General features: G+C 32.5%; 5 protein-coding genes across 8 annotated transcripts; 2 read left to right on the top strand and 3 right to left on the bottom strand.

Moving 5' to 3' along the window:
• Positions 1 to 1,853: 1,853 nt before the first annotated feature.
• On the bottom strand, positions 1,854 to 2,562 carry LOC100527778 (pathogenesis-related protein 1-like protein). The gene has a single exon (NM_001250324.3). It carries the CDS (start codon positions 2,499 to 2,501, stop codon positions 2,016 to 2,018), a length of 486 nt encoding a protein of 161 aa, NP_001237253.2. The 5' UTR covers positions 2,502 to 2,562; the 3' UTR covers positions 1,854 to 2,015.
• A 3,651-nt stretch (positions 2,563 to 6,213) lies between these two features.
• Positions 6,214 to 11,556, bottom strand: LOC100800870 (uncharacterized). Its single transcript, NM_001253246.3, has 7 exons — positions 11,392 to 11,556; positions 10,458 to 10,604; positions 10,159 to 10,198; positions 9,116 to 9,157; positions 7,852 to 8,226; positions 7,488 to 7,543; positions 6,214 to 6,662 (listed from the first exon to the last, which is right to left on the bottom strand). The coding sequence occupies exons 2-7, from the start codon at positions 10,578 to 10,580 to the stop codon at positions 6,510 to 6,512; spliced, it is 789 nt and encodes a 262-aa protein (NP_001240175.1). The 5' UTR covers positions 10,581 to 10,604; positions 11,392 to 11,556; the 3' UTR covers positions 6,214 to 6,509.
• A 2,765-nt stretch (positions 11,557 to 14,321) lies between these two features.
• Positions 14,322 to 18,497, top strand: LOC100789945 (DUF21 domain-containing protein At4g33700). The gene is made up of 11 exons (XM_003547063.5): positions 14,322 to 14,735; positions 15,239 to 15,315; positions 15,405 to 15,488; positions 15,836 to 15,949; positions 16,080 to 16,166; positions 16,436 to 16,575; positions 16,674 to 16,761; positions 17,203 to 17,276; positions 17,391 to 17,515; positions 17,939 to 18,198; positions 18,278 to 18,497. Exons 1-11 carry the CDS (start codon positions 14,558 to 14,560, stop codon positions 18,320 to 18,322), a joined length of 1,272 nt encoding a protein of 423 aa, XP_003547111.1. The 5' UTR covers positions 14,322 to 14,557; the 3' UTR covers positions 18,323 to 18,497.
• Positions 18,498 to 18,629: 132 nt separating this feature from the next.
• Positions 18,630 to 23,180, top strand: LOC100799797 (DUF21 domain-containing protein At2g14520). Of its 4 annotated transcripts, none has more exons than XM_041009916.1 (11): positions 18,630 to 19,890; positions 20,370 to 20,446; positions 20,543 to 20,626; positions 21,004 to 21,084; positions 21,221 to 21,307; positions 21,644 to 21,783; positions 21,869 to 21,956; positions 22,145 to 22,218; positions 22,338 to 22,462; positions 22,584 to 22,849; positions 22,925 to 23,180. In XM_041009916.1, the coding sequence occupies exons 1-11, from the start codon at positions 19,713 to 19,715 to the stop codon at positions 22,967 to 22,969; spliced, it is 1,245 nt and encodes a 414-aa protein (XP_040865850.1). In that variant the 5' UTR covers positions 18,630 to 19,712; the 3' UTR covers positions 22,970 to 23,180. The 4 variants fall into 4 exon arrangements, with proteins under 4 accessions (XP_040865850.1, XP_040865851.1, XP_003545767.1 ...); XM_041009917.1 differs by having other exon boundaries at positions 21,004 to 21,117; positions 21,908 to 21,956; XM_003545719.5 differs by having other exon boundaries at positions 21,004 to 21,117.
• Positions 23,181 to 23,873: 693 nt separating this feature from the next.
• LOC100797688 (protein FAM133A) lies at positions 23,874 to 26,537 on the bottom strand. Its single transcript, XM_003545717.4, has 4 exons — positions 26,319 to 26,537; positions 25,379 to 25,555; positions 24,439 to 24,856; positions 23,874 to 24,321 (listed from the first exon to the last, which is right to left on the bottom strand). The coding sequence occupies exons 2-4, from the start codon at positions 25,545 to 25,547 to the stop codon at positions 24,006 to 24,008; spliced, it is 903 nt and encodes a 300-aa protein (XP_003545765.1). The 5' UTR covers positions 25,548 to 25,555; positions 26,319 to 26,537; the 3' UTR covers positions 23,874 to 24,005.
• Between the last annotated feature and the right edge of the window lie 133 nt (positions 26,538 to 26,670).

Here is a 26,670-nt window from a genome sequence, read left to right as displayed (position 1 = left end):
CCGGTCTACCAGCACTAGTTAAGCAGTAAATTCTGCCTATTAAGCTGAGTGGAGCCCACCGTTTTGTGTGTGTGTGTGTGTGTTTTTTCTTTTTCTAAAAATAAGATATTTTTACGGTGAGAAGTCCTGAGATTAACTTTCATCTTTTTCAATAAATTTCTTGTATCGATTTTTGTGTGTGAATGTAGTATTGGAATTTATTATTAAACCATTCAAATTAAAAGTGTCTTTATTTATTTGTATTTTGTATTGATGTATTGTACGGGTAAACAACATAAAATGAATTCTAATTCCTTGTGATTATTCTATTGCAATGTGCTCAATCATGGGTTTGTTTGAGAAGTGCAGAACCAATTAAAATCTTGCGAGCCAATGTCCTTCTTTTGAAGCCGCCGGCAAAGAGAGCGAAAGGGAACATGTGTTGCTTAGCACTAAAGTGATCCGTGAACACATTTTGGCATTACTCTAACTTCCATATGCCAAGTGCCCAAGTGTGAAGAAGAACTTATAATTGTTTATTTTCTTTCTAGCTTATATATCTCACCATTTCAATATTTTTAGAGTTATATTTCTCACCCATGATTGCATATACTCGTATGATTTCATCATTTCCATTAACGAGCAAGTTCTTTTTTCTTTTTTACAATAGCTATAACATAAAACTTTTTATTTTATTGGTATATGGACTATTTTAAGGAATATATATATACTCCTGCCACTAAAAATGTCCAACTATAATTGCGACAATTATATGTACCAAAAATATAACTGCGACAATAAACTCTTATCTACGCCCACAAAATAAATCCAGCAAAATCTTATTATTACAGGCAACATAATATACTTATCCTCAAAAAGGATGATAAAAAAATTTAAAAAAAAACTTATCCTAAAAAAGAGACATATACTTGAATAATCCTATATCGGAAACAGTATCATAATAGAGGCACTCGGTTATGTATACTTATAAGATGAGATTAAAGAAAAATCTGATTATTAATCTGACAGATATTGGTCAAAATATTTAATACATTTATTAAACATTTTGATTTTTTAACAATAATTATTTTGATTATTTAAAAATAAGTACCACTATTAAATACTTTTATAGAAATGAATATTTATGTTTTTATTAAATTATTTTTTATTTTCCTTGATCCTTATCCTATGACATTCATTAACATTAATTTGTCTTATTTTATTTACTATTTATTTGGTCCGAAATAGGTGAACCTGATTAACTAACTCTAATTTTGACTTATACCGATGGGCATTTGGCCAGGCAACGGACACCTAATTTTAAGGTTGCAGAGTAATTTAGGAATTAATTTCAAATTTATTCCGGCTTACAATGGTGTTGTCGTTTCTGCTACTATTTGTGATTTGGGTCTATTGTTATTTGTAGCTGTTACAGTTAAGAGCAGTTACAAAAAACGTAACTGCCCATCAAAGAAATTGCCCTTGCTACTCAATTACTCTACCATCCATGCTTTATTTGTTATTCCAGATTTTTTTTTCCTTATTATAGGTAAATATTAGTTTGTTAGGATATTAATTTTTGTTAGTATAAGATTAAATTTAAGATTTTCTTTTATTTTCTTTTAATCATTCATCATCTTATATTTTTCTTAATGTTAAATGCACAAATTATCACTTGGGTGTGCAAGTGATTCTATCTCTATTTATTTTTTACTTAAATACATTTTTTTGTTTTATGTAATTTAGTGGAGTTTTTTTTTGTCCTTGTAATTTTTTTTCTTCTGTGTGGTGTGCTTGTATCATGCCCTATCAATTTCGTTTGGAAAGCAAAACCCATTGTCAGTTTTACCCCGTTTATAAATGAAATAAGGTCACACTAAGAAATCTCTTTATAATTCATAATGGAAATATCATACATTCATACTCAATATATATCAATGTCACACATGGTGATTTCCAAACAATAATAACTCAAAGACAGGATACCCTACTAATGCTAGTTCATTTTTCTTTAATAGTATTAATAAGAAAGAGAATCAATAAGGTCGTTCCCCTTCAATGTTGCCTGGTGGGGAATAGCTGCAAATAACAAACACCCAGCCATTGTTACACTTTGCTCTAGCACACCCAAGATGAACAGAATCACGCCACACAATCTGAGTATAATGCAAGCACTCATCATGGACACAAGCGTTGGAGTAGTGGTCATAGTAAGGCTTCTCAGTGAGCCAAAATTTGACAGCATCCGAACCCTTCATTTCGCCGTACCCTTCAGCGAGATTCTCGCCGAAGGGTCCCATGGAGTGTTCGAGGTTGCAGTCAGGGATTCTCTCATTGGCATACCTTTGAGCGTAGGCTTGAAGGGTGTGGTTCCATGAGAGTGGACCAACACCAACCTCGGCACGAGCCTGATTGTGCACATCAAGAAAGTCTTGAGGGGTGTTCTGGGCAAGGGACAGTGGTGGTGTTGTTGTACACACCAAGAAAAATATGGATAGGATCACATGGGATGGGGACATCATCTTTTTTCTTTCTATACTCTATTAATGTTTTTGTTCTTTGTTTTGAAGAATGAATGAGACTGAAGGGGATGTAGATTAAGCTATGTATTTATAGCGAGAGTGGAACACTTGAGGCCATACATAAAAACTGAACAAATAATGTTTTTTAATCAATTGTCTGGTATGAGCCTCTCATCCCCTTCCTTGCTTTTCTAGATTCCCTGAAAAGGAAGAAGTATTAACAATAGATAAGTGATAAAAACATTAATTTTAATTTTCATGATGTAAAATTTATATAAAAAAATTACATAAGTCACTGTAAATAAAGAAATATATACCTATTTGATGCTCCTTTCATTACTTTAACTAAATGAAATGATAAGACAAAATAAATTAGCTGAAAAAAGTAAAAGGGGAAAAGGTAAAATGATAAATAAGAGTATTAGATACAGAATTCAGACAAAAGGCGCGTTTGATTCTGTATAGCCATAAGTAAAAGTATAATTAAAAATATTATATTTTATTGTCCACTTATAGTTATCTCTTTTATCTACATGCCACTGTTTTTATTTTTTCTTTTAGTTTTGTATAAATATTAATTATTAGTTTTTAGTAGTGAGATTTAAACTCACTACTTTCTCACTATCTCTTCTCTTTATTAATCTAACCTTTAAAATCTTGTCTAGAAGTCACTGTAGCAACTGGGTTTTTTTTTAACTAGTTATTATCTTCCCACTAAATTTAATTCTATAAAGTCTTATTTTGGGGGAAAAGCTATATAATAAATTATAAATTCTCTCCTAATTATTTTTTTAACAATAATATCATTTATTATTATTTTAAGAAGGGTTTAAATGTATTTATGTTCTTGCGATATTGACTTTGTTTGCGAAATAATAAAATAATTATTTATAAAAAAAAGGTGTTTTATAAAAGTCAAACTATAATATAAAGTGATAAAAAAATGATATAAGAAAAAATATAAATGTAATATGCATTACATATTTTACCCTTATAAAAATTACAGAAAATTGTTTTATTTGTTTTTGATTCAGTGTATGGCCAATATTTTCTTTAAAAATTGTCAATTATTAGAAAGAATCGTAAATTTAATACAGAGAGAAAATAAATTTATTTTATATTGATTTTTTCCTTAAGCATTTGAACTATATTTTCTTTCTTTGAAAATTTTCATTTAATTATCATGAATTTTAAATATATTTTAACAATAGAAGGGTTTTTTATAAATAAAAAAGAAGAAAATAAATAACTCTAATTCTTAGTTAACTATTAATATTTTTTATTTTCTTTATTATAACTTGAATGCAATCCATGTATATCACCGGATGCCTAGATCAATTGGTGCATAAAGAGTTTTGTTTTCTATAATAATTATATATCATTATTAAAAAATTATATTAAAAATGGCATATGTCACTGTAAATAAAGAAATATACCTATTTGATAAAGATACGTGTCGCCTATTCTAAAATGAATATAATGCATACATGAAAAAATTTGTGTATAAAATTCTAAATATTTTATGAAAAACATTACCGTTTAATACTTGCTGCACGAATCCATTTTATTAGAAAAATAAAAATAAGTATTTAGTGGACAATATATGTGGTATATACTAAAATGAGGATAATGCATACGTACGCCAGAAAATTTGTGTATAAGATTCTATTTATGAAAAATATATTGTATAATACTTGCTGCACGAATCCATTTTACTAGAAAATTATTAAGGGTAATTGACAAAAAGAAATATACAGGATAATTCAGCTTTCAAATTAATTTAGATAAGTTTGTGTAAATGAATGCTTTATGTGAGATCATCAAATTTTGTTAAGTTGAAAATCCTTTATGAAATATATATATGATCGTTTTCCATTATGTGTATATCATAAAATTCAATCAACTTAAACAGACAGTACATCTTTTTATTAAAAAAATCTTGTTGCATATAATTTTTTTTTTACCGGCCTTGTTGCATATAATAGTCTTCATTTTGCAATTCTTTAATAATAATATATATTTTGCTTAGTTATTGAAGCAACCGTTTAACAGTAAACCCGTGCATGTGACTAACTCTCTTCCTACTATTGCAAGTATGACTCAAACATATCACTATCACGTACCACTACATGTAATGTAATTGATAGTCACATGTTATGAATCTAGCACCTAGCAATATTATTATGTGGAGAGGGACCCAAGATTTCACATGCTTCTCCATGACTTCTGGCCATAAATCTCGGAAGGCTAACGTAAGTGGCTGATAAGACCCTAAGTTAGTGGGTACAAATTATAAAAAATAAAATTAATGGGTTCAATTATATAAATATAAATAAAATAAAATATAAAAATATAAAATTTTATTTATAAATTTGATTAATTTTAAAAAATAGGAGGTGCAAGTGCACACCCTCAGAGCCATGTAAGTCCGCCGGTGCCCAAGATCATTTCTATAGACTAGAAAATTGGGTATAATGTCACAATTAAGGGCGTCTGAACTTTCTTGTTCTCTTTTTGCTTTTGGACTTGAGCTATGAGGCATTAAATTAAAATTATGGAATGATTGTGATTGTCTTTATATATATATATATATATATCTTACAACTGTTGTTGAATATTTTCTGACTGTTGCTCTTAACTTTCTTATAATAACTATATATGTTTATCAAATCATTAAAGACCTCTTAAAAAATCGAATAATTAAAGATACGGATATCACCCACCACAGATTATAGTATCACATATTTTATAGTTATCATATCACATTTATATATTTAACTCGATATTATACAGAGTGTACAAGTTTTCTCAAATTAAATTTTTAAAAATAATATGCCATTTTTAAACACTTAGAAAAAAGCTTTCCTTTAACAATATAATTTTTCCAATGCAACTGTAAAACAAACACTCACAATATCACATTTAACTTACTGGGTTCAATTTTCATGCATTGACCGTATAAAGATTTTTATGTCTAAATATATAGTTAGTTAGCTTTATATCTGTAGTTAACTTCTGTTTTCTTTCTTTTAATTTACCCGTGTATATATGATTTAATATTTTTTTTCTAGAAATAAGATTTATGTTTTCTTTCACAGTTGATTGATAGTAATCCTTTTACATAAATATATTTAAAATAAATTCTAACAATAATATAGATTTTGATATTAAAAATGAAAACGGTTATATCTTTAGTTTTGCATGGAAAATTTTAATCTTCTATTCATTGCTCCTTCTCAGTCTTTGAGCCCTTACTTTCACTTCCCCTCCATCATCCATCATCTCGTGACTCTAGTCCATCTTTGCGGCGAAAGTTAATCCGTTAATTTCGTTAAATTTTTCCTTGTCACTTCCGTTTTACGACTATCTTTAATCCTTAGCAACAGTTTAATAACTAATAAGTATATATAGTTAATGTAATATTTTTTTGTACTTTTAATTAATTAGAAATTATCACCAATATAAAATTGCATCACTTCACATCAGTGGAAGCTGATGGAATAAAAGAAATTAGACGAACTAAATCCAAATTGTGAAATTATGTGTGGTTGGCATTTCATAAACTAAAATGGATGAGGTACGCAGCTACACTCGTTGCTCTATGTTCTCACACGTAAGCAGCCATACGCTATAGCTGGCAAGATCATTGTGCAGAATACTTGATGATTGAAAATTATTTTAGCAAGGAAATGAATGAAATTCTGGAAATTTTGCTGAAAAGAGACTTAAACAAATATGGTTTTCCCATCATATACTATAGATGAAGTAAATGTGTCAAATTAGAAATTTTTCTAAATAATAAATAGCAGTTGTGAATACAAAAACATGAGGAACACTATCCAAGACAAAAATAGTTTAATAATTGAATCTAAATAAAATATGTCATCACCATCGAACTATAATTTCAACAGCATATATGGAACTTTACCCTTCGGGTGCTGAAGATGCCTATCTCATCAGCATGGCTTCTAACCATTAAGTGGAGTATACAAATAAGACAGTGAAATTTCAAGGGTATGATTTGAGGTGAAAAATTTGGCATGCTGGCTTGTATGCCTTCTTGGCTGAAGCCTGTTCAAACTTCTTTCCAGCAGTTTCATTTTCATCTAAACTAGACTGAACGAAAAACCTTATCCACCAAGATGAGCTGCGCAATTTGGCCTTCATAAAAGAATATCAAATCTCAAAAAGGGAGAAGCTGAATTAATGACTTTATTTTGGGTAATACCTAACTAGTCAATAACTTCACATTATTACCATGACATGTGCGATATGCTTAGATCTTGGCCAATATTTTTAAGAGTGTATTACTGACCAATATTTTGTTTTCTAAAGTTTAGGCAACAATAATTATTATTTATGAACATCAAAATGAACGTGATATCAACTGTCAAGGAAATTCATATTTATATTCTTCCACAAATCAAATTAATTTGATATTGCCCAAGCCCAAGGCTCCAATCTATCTATTATAACCAATTCACTCTCTTCTCTCTTTTGAACTGAAATCAGCTCAAAGACTTCTCCTAATCTTACATTTTTTCTTCTAAATGCTTGAAAAGTATAGAGAAAAAAAAACCATTTGTTTCAATTAATAAATCCCTTAATACCAATATATAGAGAGGAAGATGGTACAATCTGTTAAAAAAAAATATCTATCTCCAAGACTTCCTGATGCATTCTGGTAATTTATCATTCTCTTTCTGCTCATCTAAGTTTCCTTTATTTCAATCTAGGACTACAATTTTCTAGATCCTTTCCTTTTGTCCTTTTAATAAAATTATTTTTACAACCCTTTCATCCAGTTATTTAAACTAACCACCAATATCTCTCTCCTATATAGTACCCAAAAAAATGCACAATGGGTAAACATGTAATTTAGTTGATGATGGAGTCATGAGTCATTAACAATGCAATTGCATGTAGCTTAAATGCCCATGTTGTAAACAAAGCATCAAAATTCAATAAAAAAAAACAGTAACTTACTGGACGACCAAATTTGGCCACTTCTTCACCTCTAGTTCTCTGTTGACCTGGATAACCTATGCATGAAAATGAGAAATCAGGAGAAAGAAGTCAAGGGAATCACAGTAGAACTCAATTTTCTATTACATCCAACATGAATTGTGATCTTGTGAATGATAAAAGTAAAAGATCATGATTTGTAGACAATAAAAAACTGCTAAAATTAACAGTTTATCATGACTGGAATTGCCTAGCTCTTGGTGAATGTGACCCTAAGCAGCCAAATAAATATGCCCTAATAAATGCCTAAGATAAATCCATTATACTAAATTCAAATGTGCAAAAGCATAAACTAATAGAACAGAAGCTTCACAGGGGAATGTACCTGCAAAGATAACAACACCATCAGCAGACACCCTCACCAACTCTGGCAGGGTTTTATTCAGGTATCTTGGAGATAAGTAATCCAATGCATCTGACACAATAACCAGAGAAAATGACTTTGCACGGTAGGGTAGAGAAAACTTCAAATCAGCCACACGCACAATGCCCTTGCGTACAAGACTTTTACACTTTGCACCAACATCATCTAACTCATATGGTTCTATTCCCCAAGCCTCAGTATCCTCTTCTTCTAACAAACTAGATAACACAGAACAAGAGTCAGGGCCAACATGCAAAACCTTGTGCAAACTGTCTCCATATGATTTCTTCAAAACGGGCAATGCTTGTAGGACTTCTGATGAGCATGATGCACCACCTGCACATGCACACTAGAGCTGTTTGAATTGCTAAGAATTGTATCAAATTTGAAATCAACAATTCTATATTAAATATCAATGAATATGCACCAAGCCACCAACTTATAGTACAAAAAGATGTTTATAATGCCTAACATATTGTGAGGCAGTATCATCCAGTTCCCAGTAAGAGTGTATATACAACAGCCATACAGACAAAAATACAGTATCAGCAAGTAGCCTAATCTTTATTTGCTCATATGTTTAGGACAATAATAAGTGCCTATTTGGTTTCTGCATTTTCTGTTTCCATTTTCATTAAATGTAGAAAATATTAACAAAATTAATGTTATTGGGTTCAAGAGAAAATTTTACATACAAATTTTCTAAATTGGATTCGAAATGGGAAAAATAAACTCCATGCCTCTTGCTCTTCGTTGGTTTTATTTCCTCTTGATGTTGGCAAAAGTTGAATTGATACAATTTTAAGGAAATGATAGTTGAACATTTTTCCTAAAATCAAATATACCATAAACCAGCAGAAGTTATTAATAAATTGAAATTTTGAAGGTAGACTAAGATGCATAATCCAATCTATACATGTATCATGTATGTCAAAATGATACCAAAACAGCCAACAACTTTCTAGTTTTAGATCATACCATCCACACAAGAACAAGTTATGGGATGAAACCAGAAGTTCAAAAAACAAAATGTGCATGCTGATGGGAGACACCAACAAAATTAAAAAAAATAAAACACTCAAAGCATTAACACAATTTAAAGGAAATGAGAAATTTCAATGATTCTTTGCCAGTTTACCATAGTTTCATATAAACATGATTTCTTACATGGAAAATGTTCTGTAAGCATTATATTTTTAAATGACAAAAAGACAGTTTTATTTACCTTCAAGTTTACTTACATCCTTAATACCACCGCTAGCTCCACCTGCCATGTGACCAAACAAATCAGAGTGAATATCAGTATCAATGGAATTTTATAGCGAGTTCACAAAACAGAATATCTTCATTGTTAGTTTATGCAGTGATGTCTGCCAATATTCTTCGTATTTTACATAAATATTTTCTTGATAAAGCTGACAAATTAAGAATGACTGAATGATCAATGACAAGAAGACTAGATCTAGGATCTATGAGGCAAGTGCAATATGCATTGATCAACATGCCAATGTAACTAGTATTTGTTTGGTTTCCTATTAAGACATAACTTACATTAAAATCTTTACTGCGTTATACAAGGTGATAGAGGAATTAACACAGTTCCCTTAACAAGTCTGGCTAATTCACCAAATCTGGTGGATGTAAATTCAAAAAAATAATCTATTCAGCCAAACTCAGAAGAGGATTTATTTTCACTCTTCTAAACTGGACTACCTGTCTGTGTGCCTAGCTTGTGGGCAGGGGAGGCACACAGTTAAACAACGGAAGGGATTTAGCCACCTCAATACTCTTTCAAAATATGAAAGTTTACAAAGGTTTTTTTTTTTTAACTTTTAAAGCATGGCCTCTGCAAAACTCTAAATTTTTTTTCCTCTAGCTCTGCTACTGATTATGGATAACTTGTCTTATCACTCCTTGTGTATAGCTTGAGGCCAGAGTTGATAAAAATATTTTCATTTGTATTGCTCATTTTTTTTCAGTTACAATGCTACATTGAGCGCATTCATTTTGGGCACTCCACTGTGCTGTTTCGTTGTTCCTTGACTGTAACATTCTCTTAATATACATAGTCTGGACTCAAACTTTGTAAACCCAAGGAAGTTGTAGGTCTAAAAGACCGTATCCAGAGTCCAAAGTTCACACAATTTGGTATTTGAAACACAATGTTTGGATGGTGAAAAATTCAAAATCCTTCTCTTATTATTTGATTAAAGATTTTTTTCTTTATGAGGGATCCACACTTCAAGTTAACAGAGCTTAGTTACTAACCTGAATTGCTGTAACAATAACCAATCAGAAGGATTGCACCCTGAAAATTTGTAAATATCAATTTATTAAATACAGTATGGGTTGACGACAAGCATTGATGAATATACTAGATAAAGTAAATTGAGAAAACTGTATCCTGATTTAGAAACAGAGGGAGGAAAAAGTAGGAAATATCTCAAATGCAGGATCTGTCTGGTGCACACATGGTACATCAAACAAACACAAAGAACCATTGCACAGTAAAACAAATTATGTCGTACTATTTCCGTGTTGAGATACATATTTCGAAGAAAACATACCACAATGACAAGCCCAATAGATAGTAGGGGAGAGTTTTGAGATTTAGACCGGATAGATGCAGCAAATGGTATACTTCCACCATCACCTAACCGACGCGAAGGATTTACTGGCCTCCTTGACATGATAATGGCAATGAGCCCTCAGACCTATCACAAGTTTTGGCAACAAGCTCAGTTGTGGTTTTTCAAATAAATTAAATTGTTTCTGGTGCCAAAGTAGTATGACAGTAAGTATCTGCTGCCTAAGCTGTTTTCCAAGAGATAATTTTTTTCTTGAAACCAAGGCCACTCATTTAACATTAGTTGAGGAATAAATAATAAGCACCGCGTAATAATAAATGCTAAAAGGCTCCACATAGCATGGTCAGTTATTAATACGATACAAGATACACTGCATACTTATAACAACTAACAAGAATCTTGTGCCATCTCTCCACAGATTCCAATTAAAGCGATGTGATTAGCACAAGGAAACAGCATATTCTGCAGTGCCAAGTACCAAAGTTACACAAGGCAAAATTCGCCTAACAATTCCATCAAACCCTGTATGACAAAACTTTTTTTTTTTTTTTGAAGTTTTCATATCACTTCCCACAGAACACATAACGTGGGAAATTGCTAATCCTATTTAACGAATCCATCACTCATTTATTAAGAAAAACGATGTTCATAGGGACTGACTACTCTAAGCTTAAGTAGAAATACACAACAACTGAATCAGAAGTTAAACCATAAAAGGTGAATAAGTAAAAGCAAATCGATCCAAAGGAACTAAAGCCAGAAAAGGGGGTTAAGCTGTAATCGGGTACAAATACGAAACGAATCGAATTGAGTAAGGGATATACCTCAGAAGCAAGTAAACAATTTAGTAAATAGAGTGCATCATAAGCAAAGTGTGATGAGCATGGAGAAAGGGGAAGATTGAAGGAAATACCTAAGAATAGTGATGAGAAATGAAAGAAGCTAGATTCCTTCAGTCACCACTCAGATCTGTGCAGTGTCTTCTTACTACTCTCTGCTCTGCTGTGACCGAAACAGACTCTCAAAGCGGTGGATTCGGATTCATGCATTAATATAACTTTTTTTTTTTTTTAATTTGTCTTTTGACAATTTTTTATAGTATTATATTTCCGTGTTGGGTTGGTTATTTGTGCACTCGATAGTCACTAGTTTCCAAACCTTCATTTTGGTTGTAAATCCAGTTAGGGTCCTTCTACTTTCACATTCGTGTAATTTTAGTTTTTATATTTTTAATTAAGGAATTTTACTTCTTAATAAAAAAAAACTGAGTTCCTTATATTCAAATTTTGAATTTTATCATATATTAAAATTGAGTTTCTCTGGTAATTTGAGAATTAACAAAATTCATTCACATATATATTTTATTTTACTATCAAAAAGTTTAGCTCAATTACTTCATCCGTTAGAAATTTCTTAATATTAGAGTTGGGTTTCTATGAATAAAAAGTAAATTATGTTTACTGATTTAATTGGTTAGCACGAAAACCATTTCACATATTCAAATACAAATATTTTATAAATAAATAAAGTTCATATCAGAATTTACATGTTTTAATATATTAGAACTCCGTATTATTTAAAAAGAATTATTTAATCGTCAAAGATATGACTGATGTTGGTAAATTTTGAAAATATGAATCCTAAAATGGCACAAATATAAAAATAAATGATTAGGTATTTAAGATTTTTGGGTTTCAGAATAAGACTACCTCTTGTTCAAGTAGCAAAGGCGTCGGTTGACAGGCATATTACTCTAAAGACTATGTGGATTGAGTGATTTAGGATGGATAGAAATCAGATGCAGAGAAATTAAAAAATAGGTGCCAAAATGGGCTACTCAGACTCATGCGGAATTACCCAATGTGATTTGCAGGTGATAATAATCCAGATAAAAAAAAATCTAAATTTTATTCGAACCTAAAAATGAAGCTTAAGTCTTATAAAAATATGAGTTTTGCGGACTTTCAGCGAAATTTTTGCTTGCTTAATCTGCATTGGATCATAATTGGGTCAAACTAAAAAACTCACATTTAATTATCAAGCATGTTTGGATCAGTCTCATTAGTCCAATTCATTTTACCACCTCTGAAAAGCTGTTATTGTGTAACTTTTACTTATTTTATTAGTAAGGGAATAGGAAGGAGAAGTCGTTAAATTTTGTGAGCCCTATTAACTTTTCCTATTTGTCATGATTTGGATAAGATGTATGGTGCATTACTTTTTTAAAAAAAATTGTTAAAAAAATAATAGAGTAAATTTTTAATTAATATAACATATTCTTTACATAATTGATGTATTTATTTATTTACTTTTATTTTTTATTTATTCGAACTGACAGATAGAAACATTTTTACTTCTTTTGTTCTTATTTCTGTTCATATAAATAACACATTTTTACAGATAAAAAATAACACATTTTTTCATTTCTTCTTTATTTTTATTCCCTCCCCAATATCACTTCTAATCCAAACAAAAGTTCGATCGAAACCTACTCCAACTATCACGAATTGCACGAAATTGAACGATGGATATTTTTAAAAAATACATATTGATTAAAATCAACTCTCGCCAGGTAATGACAAAATTTAAATTCGTACTAAATAGCATTTTTCATAAATCAATAGCAAAAATTTTAAGCCAACTTTTTCAGTATTTCAATCACCTTTCAATGGATAAATAAGTAAGGCATTAAGTACACATAAAACAAAAATAGAGGTCCTATTTGTGCTAAGGGCAAAAATTACTCTTTAAATTTGGAAGTGTCATCGACGAAAATTCAATACTTAGAAGGGTCAAATATCCAGCAGCTACAAGATTTAATATTTTGTAGCTTTTACACTATTAATTTAATATTTTGTAGTAAAGAATTTTATTAAAATTTCATCATATAAATTATATTATCAAATCTTATACTAATCCAAAAGTATTTATATTTTATAGATATATATATTAAAAAGTTGAGGTAACGTATATTTTGAAATTCTATAAAAATAAGAATCATTTGAATTTTTTTTAATCTTTGATAAAACTTAACAAAAACATTAAGATAAATATTCTTATAATTCAATGATTAAATAAATTAAAATATATTTTATATAAAATAATTGATAATAGGTAGTATAAAACTTGGTGTAGTGTTAGAAGTTAATTTCTTATTACAAGTTACATCAAGTTTACCTCTATTTTTTTTTTATGCAATAAGAATCAATATTAATATTAAAAAACTTATAATAACTTACTTATATATCATGTCTAATCAATTAAATTAGAGTCTTTTTTCAAACTTGGAAAACAAAACAATCCCTTCACCCCACCCTTGGAATGTGAATGTCCTGTACTCGTGTCTCCTTTTCTTTGATTTTCTTTATCTTCTCTCGGACGAGTAGTGTCAGGAGGAACATTTATTTACCAAAAGGATTTATATGATGTAACATAATTCATAAAAAACTTTGTTCTTTATAGTAAAAAGCATAATCCTTTATTTGTGTATATAGAAAAATATCTATAAAAAACTTAAATAGATAATAGTATCTCAAGATCTTTAGCTCCCGACTGCATATCTAAGTTATAAAAGAAAGAGAAAAATATTATTTACCAAAAGGGAAGAAAATAAGAATCAAAACTCGAACATTTCTCCTCGTAGTAGTTGTGTTGTGCTGTGTCTGCATGAGAACTAGTAAAGGGCATTATCCGACGCAAAAACACATGGCATCTTTATTAAAATGTCAAGTTGTGGTGGGTCCCTTCTCTCGCAAGCTACATTATCGATTCGATGACTATGATCTCTCACCGACCTAAACGAATAGTACTATTACTATACTAGTTGAGTGTTATGTTATGTACCTATTTTAGAGCATTAGCATAGATTTGGCAACGCTGTCTTCATCTGATATATATCAACCACTCTCAAACAAACCGAACACTCGTCCTCCTTCTATCGCATTCCATTTATTAAACAAAACCATCTTTTCAACGTAATTCGGACACCCTTTATAGCAATGGAGGCGTTGGACCTCTGCTTTCTCTAACTCTAGCTAGCATTGAGAAACAAGAACAACGAGTTGAGGAGAGTGTTTTTAATGGCGGTGGAGTACCAGTGTTGTGAAACTCAGTTTTTCATACGCTTATTGATAATTTTGCTGCTTGTGTTGTTTGCTGGATTGATGTCAGGGCTCACTTTAGGACTCATGTCCTTGAGTCTTGTTGATCTTGAGGTTCTCGCTAAGTCTGGCACCCCTCAGGGTCGCAAACATGCTGGTAATTTCTCAACATAATAATCAAAACATGCATGAGTTCCTCAGATTTTTTGTTCATTGTTTGAAAAGTTTAAACCGTCTACTAATTAAGGTTAGAGTTTAGAGCTCTCAACTTTAGATTTTTTTTTTTGGAGGGGGGTTGTCAATTAGTTATGTAATATCTTTTTGATTTCTGTGGAATTCTAAAACTGAAATAAGGTAGCTTTAATCAGCTTTCTTAAACTGACACTTCAATATTTGGAGAAAAAAAATAAGCAGGGCGGAAAATAAAATCAAGGGTACTTGGTGATTTGTAGTTTTAATCCAAGAATTTCTTGGATACATGTGAGTACGTGACTTCAATTTTTTAATCATAATTTAAGTCTTTCCCTTCCCAAGCTGCTTGGACACTTATGTTACTCCTTAATATGAGGGAACTTTGTCGCTGTAGAAATAGGAATAACATTGTTATGGATGCCACCATTGAATCTTGAGCTGTTTTAACATGTGTTTTTGTAATTACAGCGAAGATATTGCCTGTTGTCAGAAATCAACATTTGTTGCTTTGCACCCTTCTAATTTGTAATGCTGCAGCCATGGAGGTACAACTAAAAATATGTGTCAGTGTGAATTTAATCAAATGGTCATGCCAAAACATCCAGCTAATATTGGATATGGGTGCTTTTGTCAGGCACTTCCTATCTTTCTTGATGGTCTTGTTGTGGCATGGGGTGCTGTCTTGATTTCAGTAACATTAATTCTTCTGTTTGGTGAGGTGAGAAAACTTTTTCTCCTTATATGTTTAAATATAACACATGCATATCACAGGTTAGAAACTGAGTACACTACATTCCTTTCAACAAAAACTGACTGGGAAATTCAGAAGCTCAGGTTCAATCTTCATTCATTAATCAGTGGAAATAATTCAGACCAGATATTGTTACTGTTCAGTTTTCCAATCATGGGAATGATACCTTTACTAGACTTGGTGGTCCTAAGTCCTAATCCTGCTGGATTGCTGCATTTATAGCACATATTTACTTAAAATCTCTCATGATATTTTTGGACTCAATTGCTCTGCTTGCAGTGCAAAATTTCTGACATCTGTTTACTTGTTTGTAGATTATACCACAATCAATTTGTTCTCGGTATGGTTTAGCAATTGGTGCAACAGTGGCTCCATTTGTTCGGGTTCTTGTATGGATATGCTTTCCTGTTGCTTATCCAATTAGCAAGGTGACATACAATGAGCAGATTTTTTGTTAGTACTTCTTTTAGTTTTATTTGAGTAAAGATGGACCCAATTTAATTAGGTATGTTTTTTCTTTACTTTATTGCTTATTTTTACATTTATTTGGGGTTCCAGTTGTTGGATTATTTGCTGGGGCATCGACATGAAGCCCTTTTCCGCAGAGCTGAGTTGAAAACACTTGTAAATCTGCATGGCAACGAGGTATGTATCAGACCTTTATGATGTTTTGGATTGAAACAAAGGCATGCATCTACTCTTTATTGATTAATTTTCTCTTGGAAGTTGGAAGACTTGTAATTTTCTGTGATCATATTGTTACTTCATCAGTATGCTGCAGTTTACTATTGTTTCCGATGTGAATAATGTCACTGAGGGTTATCTTAACTTCTTGTGGTTATTTAGACTGCTTCACCATGACACTCATGCTTCCTTATGTTGTTGCTGTTCCATGATGAATTGTATTGTATTAGGCTGGAAAAGGTGGAGAACTGACACATGATGAAACCACAATCATTGCTGGAGCGCTTGAACTTTCTGAGAAGACAGCCAGTGATGCCATGACCCCCATAACTGAAATATTTTCTGTTGATATTAATGCAAAGCTTGATAGGTAAGGAAACAATGTGACTCGAAAAAATTACAACATGCAAACTAGCTTTTGTATCTTACAGAATTTTGTCATCAAACTGAATGCTTATTATTAAGCAGGGATTTGATGAGTCTAATATTGGAGAAAGGGCATAGCAGAGTTCCTGTCTATTACGAGCAGCCTACAAATATTTTTGGACTTGTCCTGGTATGTATACAGTGTCTTATTTTTCTTTATTCCTTCAGTAATGAACAGTCACTTTCTGTTACGTGAAAACTTCTTATAAAAACCACAAACAGTGAAACAGTATTACACCAATTTCTTTGAGCTTCAATGTGTCAACTTTCTTTCCAACAAGATTATTGCCGATGTTAAATTGTTTTATCTGTTCGACTAAAACTATGTTGTTAGATTTTGACAAAGCCTCGGCATCATTTTTCACAAATTTAGCCAATTTTGAGGCAAGTAAAATTGAAATTTAGCCTTGACATGTGACATTACCAATATTTGAGAGTCAGACTAAGTTTTGAAATTATATTTCCTTTTCCTTTGCTCTACATATCATTTGTTTTTCTCCACATCATTTATTTCGTGTGATTGTGCATTACATTTGCTTTAACTTTAAGCATGCACTCTGCTTACTTTCAGGCAAAGAATTTATTGACAATTGACCCAGAAGAAGAAATACCCGTGAAAAGTGTGACCATCCGCAGGATTCCAAGGTATTATTTTGTTTATGTTTTGCTAGTTTTATGGATGATATAATATAACCACCGAAACAAATTGGTATTTATATTATCAGACATTCATATCTAAATTATTACATATATTAACAGGGTTCCAGAAACGTTGCCACTTTATGATATTTTGAATGAGTTCCAGAAGGGCCATAGCCACATGGCTGTTGTTGTCAGACATTTTGAGAAGACAAGGCAACAGTCTTCCAACAATAATGCCGATGGTAAGCATATGCTGAAAGCGAAATACTAGCTAGGAACATTTTCAACAACATTCTTTTAAATACAGTCTCATATTAAACTTGTATTTATCTTTGAATTTTTCTACAACATAAATATTTAAGATTACTTAAAAAAATTAAATATTGAATCATTTTTGCATGTCTGATATTGTATTTAATGAATATTAAATAATTTCAGTGATTATATTCTCCAAAACTTCTTTTTTTGAAAGGCCAATATTTTTATTTTTCAAAACTATTAAATATAAATAATTTCTTTGATCGGTGCACCTAGTGGTTAATATAAGAAATTCGTTCATCTTCTACTAACATTCTATTATAGATTCTCTTTCAAATTGAGAATTTGTTTCACATCACACTAAATGCTCTTCTATCTTCTCTCTAATACCTGTGAAATGGGTTCAGTGAGAGATGTAAAGGTAGATATTGATGGGGAGAAGACTCCCCAAGGGAATATTTTGAAGACCAAGAGGTCACTCCAAAAGTGGAAAAGCTTTCCAAACTCAAATAATTCGAATAGGGGTGGTTCCCGGAGCAGGAAATGGTCAAAAAATATGTACTCGTATATTCTAGAAATAGATGGAAATTCACTTCCAAGTTTGCCCGAAAAAGAAGAAGCTGTTGGAATAATTACAATGAAAGATGTCATTGAAGAGCTTTTACAGGTACTAAATTAGTTTAGGTCACTCTGAACAATTTTATCTGCACTTGAATTCTTGTATTGACATCAATATTTCTATGTAGGAGGAGATCTTTGATGAGACGGATCATCATTTTGAAGACTCATGACAATGATATTACTAGGTAGATTAGTATTTCACAATCTTATCTTGGTGTTTAGATTCGTAAGTAATTTAATTAGATTGGATAAATCAAAATAACTATTCGAGGATGTGGAATTAATGTGATTGAAAGGTAACAAGCAAATGAAGCCATGATCTGTGGGAGAATCTATTTTTGTTAATACGTTCACATCAAAATTTATTTTTCATTTTATTTATGTTATGTATGTCATTCATAGTTGTGAAATCTGGTCCGGTCATTAACCGGTCGAGGTAGTAGGTCAATGGGTCAGTGATCCAACCGATGAATCAGTAATTAAGTTGATTTCATCCGATCTATATTAAAAAAATTAAATATATTATATATAAATACATTACTAACATTATTAGATTAAGAAAAATTCATCCATAATTTCATACTTTAAAATTCAAGATAACAATTGAAGTATTAAAGTTAATAACACAATTAAAGTGTATTAATAATAAAGAGAGTATAATAGCAACTGTTTAAATTAAAACACAATTTCAATTTTCAATAAATAAAAGAGTTTCAATAAACAAAAAGAGTGTAGATAAACTTTCTACACTATCATTATTATTTTTTGCACTCCCATTATTTTTTTTATCGTGCATAACCCAGTCTAGGTTTTTAAAACTGTTCGGGTCATCGGGTTTCAACAAAATCAGTAGGTTTGGCCGGACCATCTTGGGTCACATGCATAAGCGGTCCAATAGCGAAATCGGTCTGATTATGCCACCAGATTCTGGTTGAACCGGTCTGATCGACCGAGCTGAATTGAGTTTCACAGATAATTGAAAAGATAATCATGGTTATGTTTTTTATTTTTTAAGAGATAATCATGGTTGTGTTGATTTTAATCAGAATGTGAAATGGTTGAGACTTGGGTAAGTAATTTCATACTCCAAACTTAAGAGGATGGTTGTATATTATGTTCTATAAACTAATGTTTCTAACAACAATACGAGGTAACAATTGTATCTATTTTAATAACTAAAGACAAAACTTGTTAATTTCATGTGACATTTTAAAGCCCATTAGAAATTAGTTAAGCAATTATCATGATAATTGGATATGCTCTTAGTGGTGTTACCTTTTTCTTAGAAAAACACGTACTGTCTTTGGAATTTCTGTTTGAACAAGTAGTGGTGCGTGCGTGCGAGTAACATTCATTCATATCATATGTTTATCCGAAGAAGGGGAGCAGAATAAGAATCAATCAAGAAATACCATTCGAGAGAACAATTCTTGTACTTCCCTTCCAAGCTACATAATTATCTATGACTATGATCACTCCCCAACCCAAACATATAACCTTAACATACATTTGGCAAAAACAATAACACTGAAATCTGTGTGTGTGTGTGGAGTGGTTTCAATGGGGGTGGAGTATACGTGCTGTGACATGGAGTTTTACAAACGCATACTAATAATTGTGCTGCTTGTGATGTTCGCTGGATTGATGTCAGGGCTCACTTTAGGACTCATGTCATTGAGTATCGTTGATCTTGAGGTCCTTGCTAAGTCTGGAACCCCTCAGGATCGCAACAATGCCGGTAATTTCTCTCCTTGCCTTATGGTCATGGAACATCACCATAATGTAAACATGAGTTCCTCTCTTCGTTGTTTAGAAATTACAAGTTTTAGTCATGTATTGACTATTGAGCTTTGAGTTGAAAGCATTCTAATCTATAGTATTTTGGTTTTTACTTTTAGGAAACAATGATTCTCTTGGATCACTTTCCAGCATTCAGCAATTTTGAACCGTTAAATGAACATTAGATTATTCATATTTTATCTCAACAACAACAACAACAAATAAGACATAAAACATACAATTGAGATCTGAGCCATGTAATTTTCATCATGAAGTTATAATGCACTGCTGCATGAATGTGTAGAAAAGGTGACCGCACCGCATCCAGTTCGGAAAGAAAAATGTTTATTGGTTGTGTAGTTTCTAACTAATTTTTGTGAAAAGGACATAATACAGTTATTGAATCTGACTGTCTGAACTTGTGTTTTGTCATTACAGCAAAGATATTGCCTGTTGTCAGGAATCAACATTTATTGCTTTGCACCCTCCTAATTTGCAATGCTATAGCCATGGAGGTACAACTAAAATCATGTGTTAGTCTGTACTTACTTAATCACATGGATATACTGGAAGATCCAGACAATATTGGATAATGCTGTTGCTTTTGCCAGGCACTTCCAATTTTTCTTGATAGTCTTGTTGTGGCGTGGGGTGCTATCCTGATTTCAGTGACCTTAATTCTTCTGTTTGGTGAGGTGAGAAAGTATTTTTTTTTCTCATAAATATGTTAAATCAAATGCATACATATCACAGGTTAATACATGAAGACACTATATCCATTTTGACACAAAGTGATTGGGAAAGTCAGAAATTCATCTTCAACCATGATTCATTCATCAGTAAAAATAATTCAGATCACATCGTGAGAAGCAGTTAGTGGTTGTTAATCAGACTTAGTATTCTCTGTTTTCCAATCTTTTTAGTGATACCTTTGGCAGTGATAGTGGTCCTAACTCTGCCCGATTGCTTCTTTTTGGCACATAATTACTTAATACTCTATAGGAATATCTTGGCATCAAGTTATTCAGCTTTGTTAAGGAATATTCTCTAACATCTGCTTACTTCTGAGAAGATAATACCCCAATCAATTTGTTCTCGGTATGGTTTAGCAATTGGTGCAACAGTGGCTCCAGTTGTCCGTGTTCTGGTATGGGTATGTTTTCCTGTTGCATATCCAATCAGTAAGGTGACATACATAAAGCAGAATTTTTATTGATACTTTTTAAGTTTTATTTGAGTAACTTGGACCAAATTTAATTTGTTATTTCTTGATTTTCTTTGAATTCCAGTTGTTGGACTTTTTGTTGGGGCATCGACATAAAGCACTTTTCCACAGAGCTGAGTTGAAAACACTAGTAAATCTGCATGGCCATGAGGTCTGTATCAGAGCCACATGATGCTTTGGATTAAAACAAAGGCATGCATCTATAATTTATATGTTTCTTAGTTCATTTACTCTTGAAATTGAAGACTTGTTCTCAGTACTCTTTATTTATTTCATCAGTATGCTGCAATTCACTACATTTTCTTCTTACCCTGTTCGGGCAAGATTGTCTCTAGTGAAGGATGTCTATAGTCTATTAAAAAAGAAAAACACAAGTTCACTACCTTTTCTTTTCCAATGTGAATAATGTCATCATCTTCTGGTTACTTAGACTCCATTTGGAAACTCATGCTTCCTTATGTTGTGCACTAATGATGTGTTGTTTTAGGCTGGAAAAGGTGGGGAACTGACACATCATGAAACAACAATCATTGCTGGAGCACTGGAACTTGCTGAGAAGACAGCCGGTGATGCCATGACCCCCATAACTGAAGCATTTTGTATTGACATTAATTCTAAGCTTGACATGTAAGGTGTCTCCAAAAATTATAAATGCAGCTCTAGCTTTTGCATTTTTTACAATTTTCTGTCATCAAGGGTTATTATTAAGCAGGTATCTGATGAATCTGATATTGGAGAATGGGCATAGCAGGGTCCCTGTCTTTTATGATCAGCCTACAAATATTATTGGACTTATCCTGGTATGCATGCAGTCTGTTATTTTAGTTTAATCCATCAATAACAGCCATTTTGCATTATGTGAAAACGTTAATCCGCAAATAGTTTTGCATCAATTTCATTGAGATTCAACATGTCAACTTTCTTCCAAGAGGATTATTATTTCTTATGATTGTACATTACGTTTGCTGTAACCACTTCTTACTTTCAGATCAAGAATTTATTGACAATTGATCCAGAAGATGAAGCACCCGTGAAATGTGTGACCATACGCAGAATTCCAAGGTATTTTGATTATGTTTTCCAAGTTTAATGAATACTAACATATTATATCCACTGAAATTCAAATTAATGGCATTATATTACCATACATTCATATCTAAAAATTATACATATATTAACAGGGTTCCAGAAACGATGCCACTATATGATATTTTGAATGAGTTCCAAAAGGGCCATAGCCACATGGCTATTGTTGTCAAACACTGTGACAAGACAGGTTATCAATCTTCCAATAATAATGCCTATGGTAAGCACATGCTGTAATCAAGTTAAACAATGCAAACTTTATATTTAGATTCTCTTTAAAACTTAAAACTTCTTTCACATCCCAATAAGTTCTCCATGTGACTCCAATGCCTGTGAAATAGACTCAGCGAGAGATGTGAAGGTGGATATTGATGGTGAGAAGCCTCCCCGAGAGAAAAATTTGAAAACCAAGATGTCATGCCATAAACGTAAAAGCTTTCCAAACGCAAACAACTTAAACAAGGGTAGTCCTCAGAGCAGAAAATGGTCAAAGAATATGTACTCAGATATTTTGGAAATAGATGGAAATTCAATTCCAAAGCTACCAGAAAAAGAAGCTGCTGTTGGAATAATTACTATGGAGGATGTCATTGAAGAGCTTTTACAGGTACTAAATTAAGGTCACTCTGAATAATTTTATTTGCTCTTGAAATCTTGTATTGACATCAATATTTCTGTGTAGGGAGAGATCTTTGATGAGACGGATCATGATTTTGAAGTCTCGTGAATCGTGACAATAATCTTTTCATAAGACCAGCCAGCTGTCTTTCACTTACTTAGCATTTAATAGTTAATAAATGCTTCTATTTGACATGGCAAAGTGCTCACATGTAGCAGTATTTCGAACAAAATTGTATATACCAAGAATCCAGAATATATTCCCTAAAACATAGACAAGGTATATTGTTGCAATGGGCTTGGAGTATCATTTCTGCAAATGCTGTCCCCTTAACTACAAAATTTTATTTATCATTCAAGAACTTAACATTGGCAAAAGTTTATTGGTAAATTGGTATTGGTAGGCCTATTGAGGCAGTGGCTAAACCTCGACATGTCATCAACAATGGGGGCATTTTGTCCGGTTCCGGATAGTCTTGTTATCTTGTAAGGCTTTGGATTTTGGAATATAGCTGCGCGTTACCATTGATTGACACTGCCAATACGGTTAAACAAATGTGACTACATTGAATTTTCTACACGTTACATAATTTCTGGTTTGTCATTGTGGGAAAATTCCATGACTCATACTATGGTATGGAGGGAAAAACGACATTGAAGTGGATGGTGCTGTAATTATAGTGAGTGAAGATGGAAAGATAAAATATAATTTTTAATATGATACGGGTGAAGAAAATCTCCATGACATTCATGGTAGTGAGGTTGACCAGTTGATGAAACAGAATGCGATATGCTCAAAACAACCTAATGAGGGTGAAAGACAAGACAAGCAACCGATGGTGAAGGATTGAGAAACCTAATCAAGTGCAACAAACCCTACACCCTAAGCTGAAGTTTAAAAAGTTGGATAGTTTGCCTTGCCTGAGTAAAAAATTTTAAGTGGGCAAATAACTAGCTTAAATATTCTCCCTTAACACAAGTCAATTGAAATTAATAATTACTTTTGCATCAAATGGCCAAACTGGTTGGATTTGCATTTGATTTTACAGAAAATTATCTGTACAAAATACACACGAGCTGCATCCGAATTCCCTGTATCCGCTAGTTATAACCTTCATGTGAGAATATCAAGTTACAGAAGAGCCTCAGTGATGATGTTTACTTCGTTTCTCCTCCCTTTTCTTTTTCTTATGCTTAGATTTATCTTTGGACCTGTGCTTCTTAGAACGCTCCTTGTCTGAGTTCTTAGAATGAGACTTTTTACTCTTTTTCCGCCTTTCTTCATGAAGCTCCTCCTCATCAGAAGATTCATATGGCCTCAATGACAGAGGCTTCTCTGGACCATAAATAACACGATGCTCCCTTACATCGGGACTAGTACTAGGCTCCCCTTCCAAATGAGGAAGGTAAGGTCCAGTCTCATCCATCCTTGGACCAACAGCACCTCTGCCTCGCTTGGTCCTGCACCAAAATGAAGTTTCTTCTTCAGTTTTAAAATAATTCAATAGAGAGAAAGAGATACTACAAGAAGGTATGCATGCTCATAAAACAACAGAAAGCACGAAAGAGATATAATACCTTGAGTGTAGAAACTCCTCAAGCTCTTCATCCTTTAAACCTTCCAGACCATGCTCATATTCTCTTTCACTGGAGCATGAAGCATGTGCACTAGTGCTTTTATCCACTGCAGCATGTCTTCCGGCGCTTCTTGATGAGTTTCCAGCCCTATAGCTCCTGTCACCGCTGCTTTTATCTTTTGATGTGTCTTTAACCCATTTATCCAACTCATACTCTCTTTTACCTGACCTTGAAGAGGAGGAGGTTGAAGTGCTATTATCAATACTAGCATGTCTTCCTGTGCCTCTTGATGAGTTATCATCCCCATGGCTTCTATCTCTACTGCTTTTACCCAAGGATTTTTCTTTAACACGTTTATCCAGCTCGAGCTCTTTTTGCCTCAATCGCCACATCTCATTCACTTCCACAGCTCGATTTGCTGGTAGAAAATACCACAAGAAATTCAATTCAATATAATTAATATACATAAACTATCAGCTCAACATATAGACATCCTATTTGCTGTACAAAATTCACAAATAGAAAGATTATGATCCTGTCACAAAAATTATAGAATTGAAGAAAAAATTCAGTATGGAACCACTTGCACTTGAGTCACACTGACTCATTGCAATAGTAAATAAGCTGCATTGAAGTATACACATGAAATTTTTTTATCACCTAGCAACAGTAAGTTGTTTCCCTCCTAACTCCTTCCTACCCCCGGAAATGAAAATTGAATAAAAATTGTTTCACACTAATGGGTATACCCAGCACTCACAAAATATATTAATTAAAAGACAGGGCAGGGCTATTAATACAATCAAGATAGATCCAAATGTGAAACAATCATGTAAATATTATTTCCTAATTCCAACACAAATGACATAACTTTCTCAAAAGCACCGCCATAAAACAATAGTAAAGAAGCTCTATCTAAAATAAGTGACTAAGAAATAACCTTGTTGTACTCCACGAACAGTTGCAGTGAGGAAACGTGAATTTGGTCGGGTCCGTATATTAGGCTTGCGAAGATAAGCCAGAACTCCTTCCCTTTCAGACTGCCGCCGTAATTCTGCTGCTTCCCTCATAAGCATAGCAGCTAATCTGTTTTCCGTCTCCAAATCCATTTGAGTGACTGAACATATTACACAAAAGAAAGAACAATAGGAATGAGACTTTAATTGAATGAATAACATAAACAATTAATGAAACGACTCTAGGATGCTGAGCTGTTTTGTATTGGGAAGGGGCAAGACACCAAATAAGCAGCAAAAAGCAAAAATTGAAAGGTTTTATTGCTCATTTGGTCCCTACACATGCACAATCTTTACGTTTCAGTCCCCATACCTAAAAACTACTTGCTTTAGTCCCTACGTGTACACTTTTTAATTATAATCTCTGTCAAAGAATTAAAAAGGTGTATGAATAGGGACTAAAACAAGCAATTTCTAGGTGTAGGGACTAAAACATAAAGACGAAGTAAACAAATGAATTCAAATATTACAGACATTACAAAGTTCCCTAGGCCCTATTAATGCAAAATATTATCCAAAGGACCTAAAATCTTGTGGTTACAACCACAAGCACCATTCAGTCTTTTTTATTGAGTGAAAAAAACCCTGAAGAAAAGCTTTCTCCATTTCAAATTGAATCCAACATTCCCAATCCCAAAGAGGTTTTAGGGCATAGAAGGTAGCACTCAAATTATCATAAACGTTGGGTCCCTAAAATGCACTAAACAATAAAAACAATGTTGTCTGTTTCATCTCACCACATTGGGGAAACATGATGACACAAAAAGTGAAATAAAGCAAAGTCATCTACACGATGGGATTCCAATACAATGAACAAAGGTGTACAATTAAAAAATATATGATGATGGATGCAGCAGAAAGTACCAATTTTTTTTGCTGAAAGAGAGTTGAAGTGCGCGGTGGTGGTGGAGGTGGCTGCGGCAGGTTCCGATGTCGAAGTTTCTCTTCGATCAGTGACGGTGGCGCCGCTCGTCGCGATCCCTGTCAGAGAGAGAGAGAGAGAGAGAGAGGTGGTCGAATTTTCTTTTGGCTGGAGGTCTCGGCAACGGATCCTATCCCTAGTTGGGGTTAAAATTATGGAATTTTTCAACAAAAATACAAAAAATATATATATTTATCCAAAAAAATTATGGAATTTTTCAAAACAAAGAGTTTTTTAAAATTGTTTTTCTATTTTTTTTTTCTTACAGTTTCTTTAAGTAATCTAATTCTTTTT

This window comes from Glycine max, chromosome 15 (assembly GCF_000004515.6).
Source record: "Glycine max cultivar Williams 82 chromosome 15, Glycine_max_v4.0, whole genome shotgun sequence".
Lineage (NCBI taxonomy): Eukaryota > Viridiplantae > Streptophyta > Magnoliopsida > Fabales > Fabaceae > Glycine > Glycine max.
This window is presented reverse-complemented; position numbering and strand designations above follow the sequence as displayed.

Coding starts and splice junctions, on each gene's coding strand:
- LOC100800870 (NM_001253246.3), bottom strand. CDS start 10,580: ATGTCAAGGAGGCCAGTAAATCCTTCGCGTCGGTTAGGTGATGGTGGA. Junction 9,158..10,158: donor TTATTGTTACAGCAATTCAG/GTTAGTAACTAA, acceptor GTCACATGGCAG/GTGGAGCTAGCGGTGGTATT. Junction 7,544..7,851: donor TGGTGTTGTTATCTTTGCAG/GTACATTCCCCT, acceptor TTTCATGCATAG/GTTATCCAGGTCAACAGAGA.
- LOC100797688 (XM_003545717.4), bottom strand. CDS start 25,547: ATGGATTTGGAGACGGAAAACAGATTAGCTGCTATGCTTATGAGGGAA. Junction 24,857..25,378: donor TGTTCGTGGAGTACAACAAG/GTTATTTCTTAG, acceptor ATTTTCTACCAG/CAAATCGAGCTGTGGAAGTG. Junction 24,322..24,438: donor GAGGAGTTTCTACACTCAAG/GTATTATATCTC, acceptor ATTTTGGTGCAG/GACCAAGCGAGGCAGAGGTG.
- LOC100789945 (XM_003547063.5), top strand. CDS start 14,558: ATGGCGGTGGAGTACCAGTGTTGTGAAACTCAGTTTTTCATACGCTTA. Junction 17,277..17,390: donor ACCATCCGCAGGATTCCAAG/GTATTATTTTGT, acceptor ATATATTAACAG/GGTTCCAGAAACGTTGCCAC. Junction 17,516..17,938: donor TTCCAACAATAATGCCGATG/GTAAGCATATGC, acceptor AAATGGGTTCAG/TGAGAGATGTAAAGGTAGAT.
- LOC100799797 (XM_003545719.5), top strand. CDS start 19,713: ATGGGGGTGGAGTATACGTGCTGTGACATGGAGTTTTACAAACGCATA. Junction 20,627..21,003: donor TAATTCTTCTGTTTGGTGAG/GTGAGAAAGTAT, acceptor ACTTCTGAGAAG/ATAATACCCCAATCAATTTG. Junction 21,784..21,868: donor ATTAATTCTAAGCTTGACAT/GTAAGGTGTCTC, acceptor ATTATTAAGCAG/GTATCTGATGAATCTGATAT.
- LOC100527778 (NM_001250324.3), bottom strand. CDS start 2,501: ATGATGTCCCCATCCCATGTGATCCTATCCATATTTTTCTTGGTGTGT.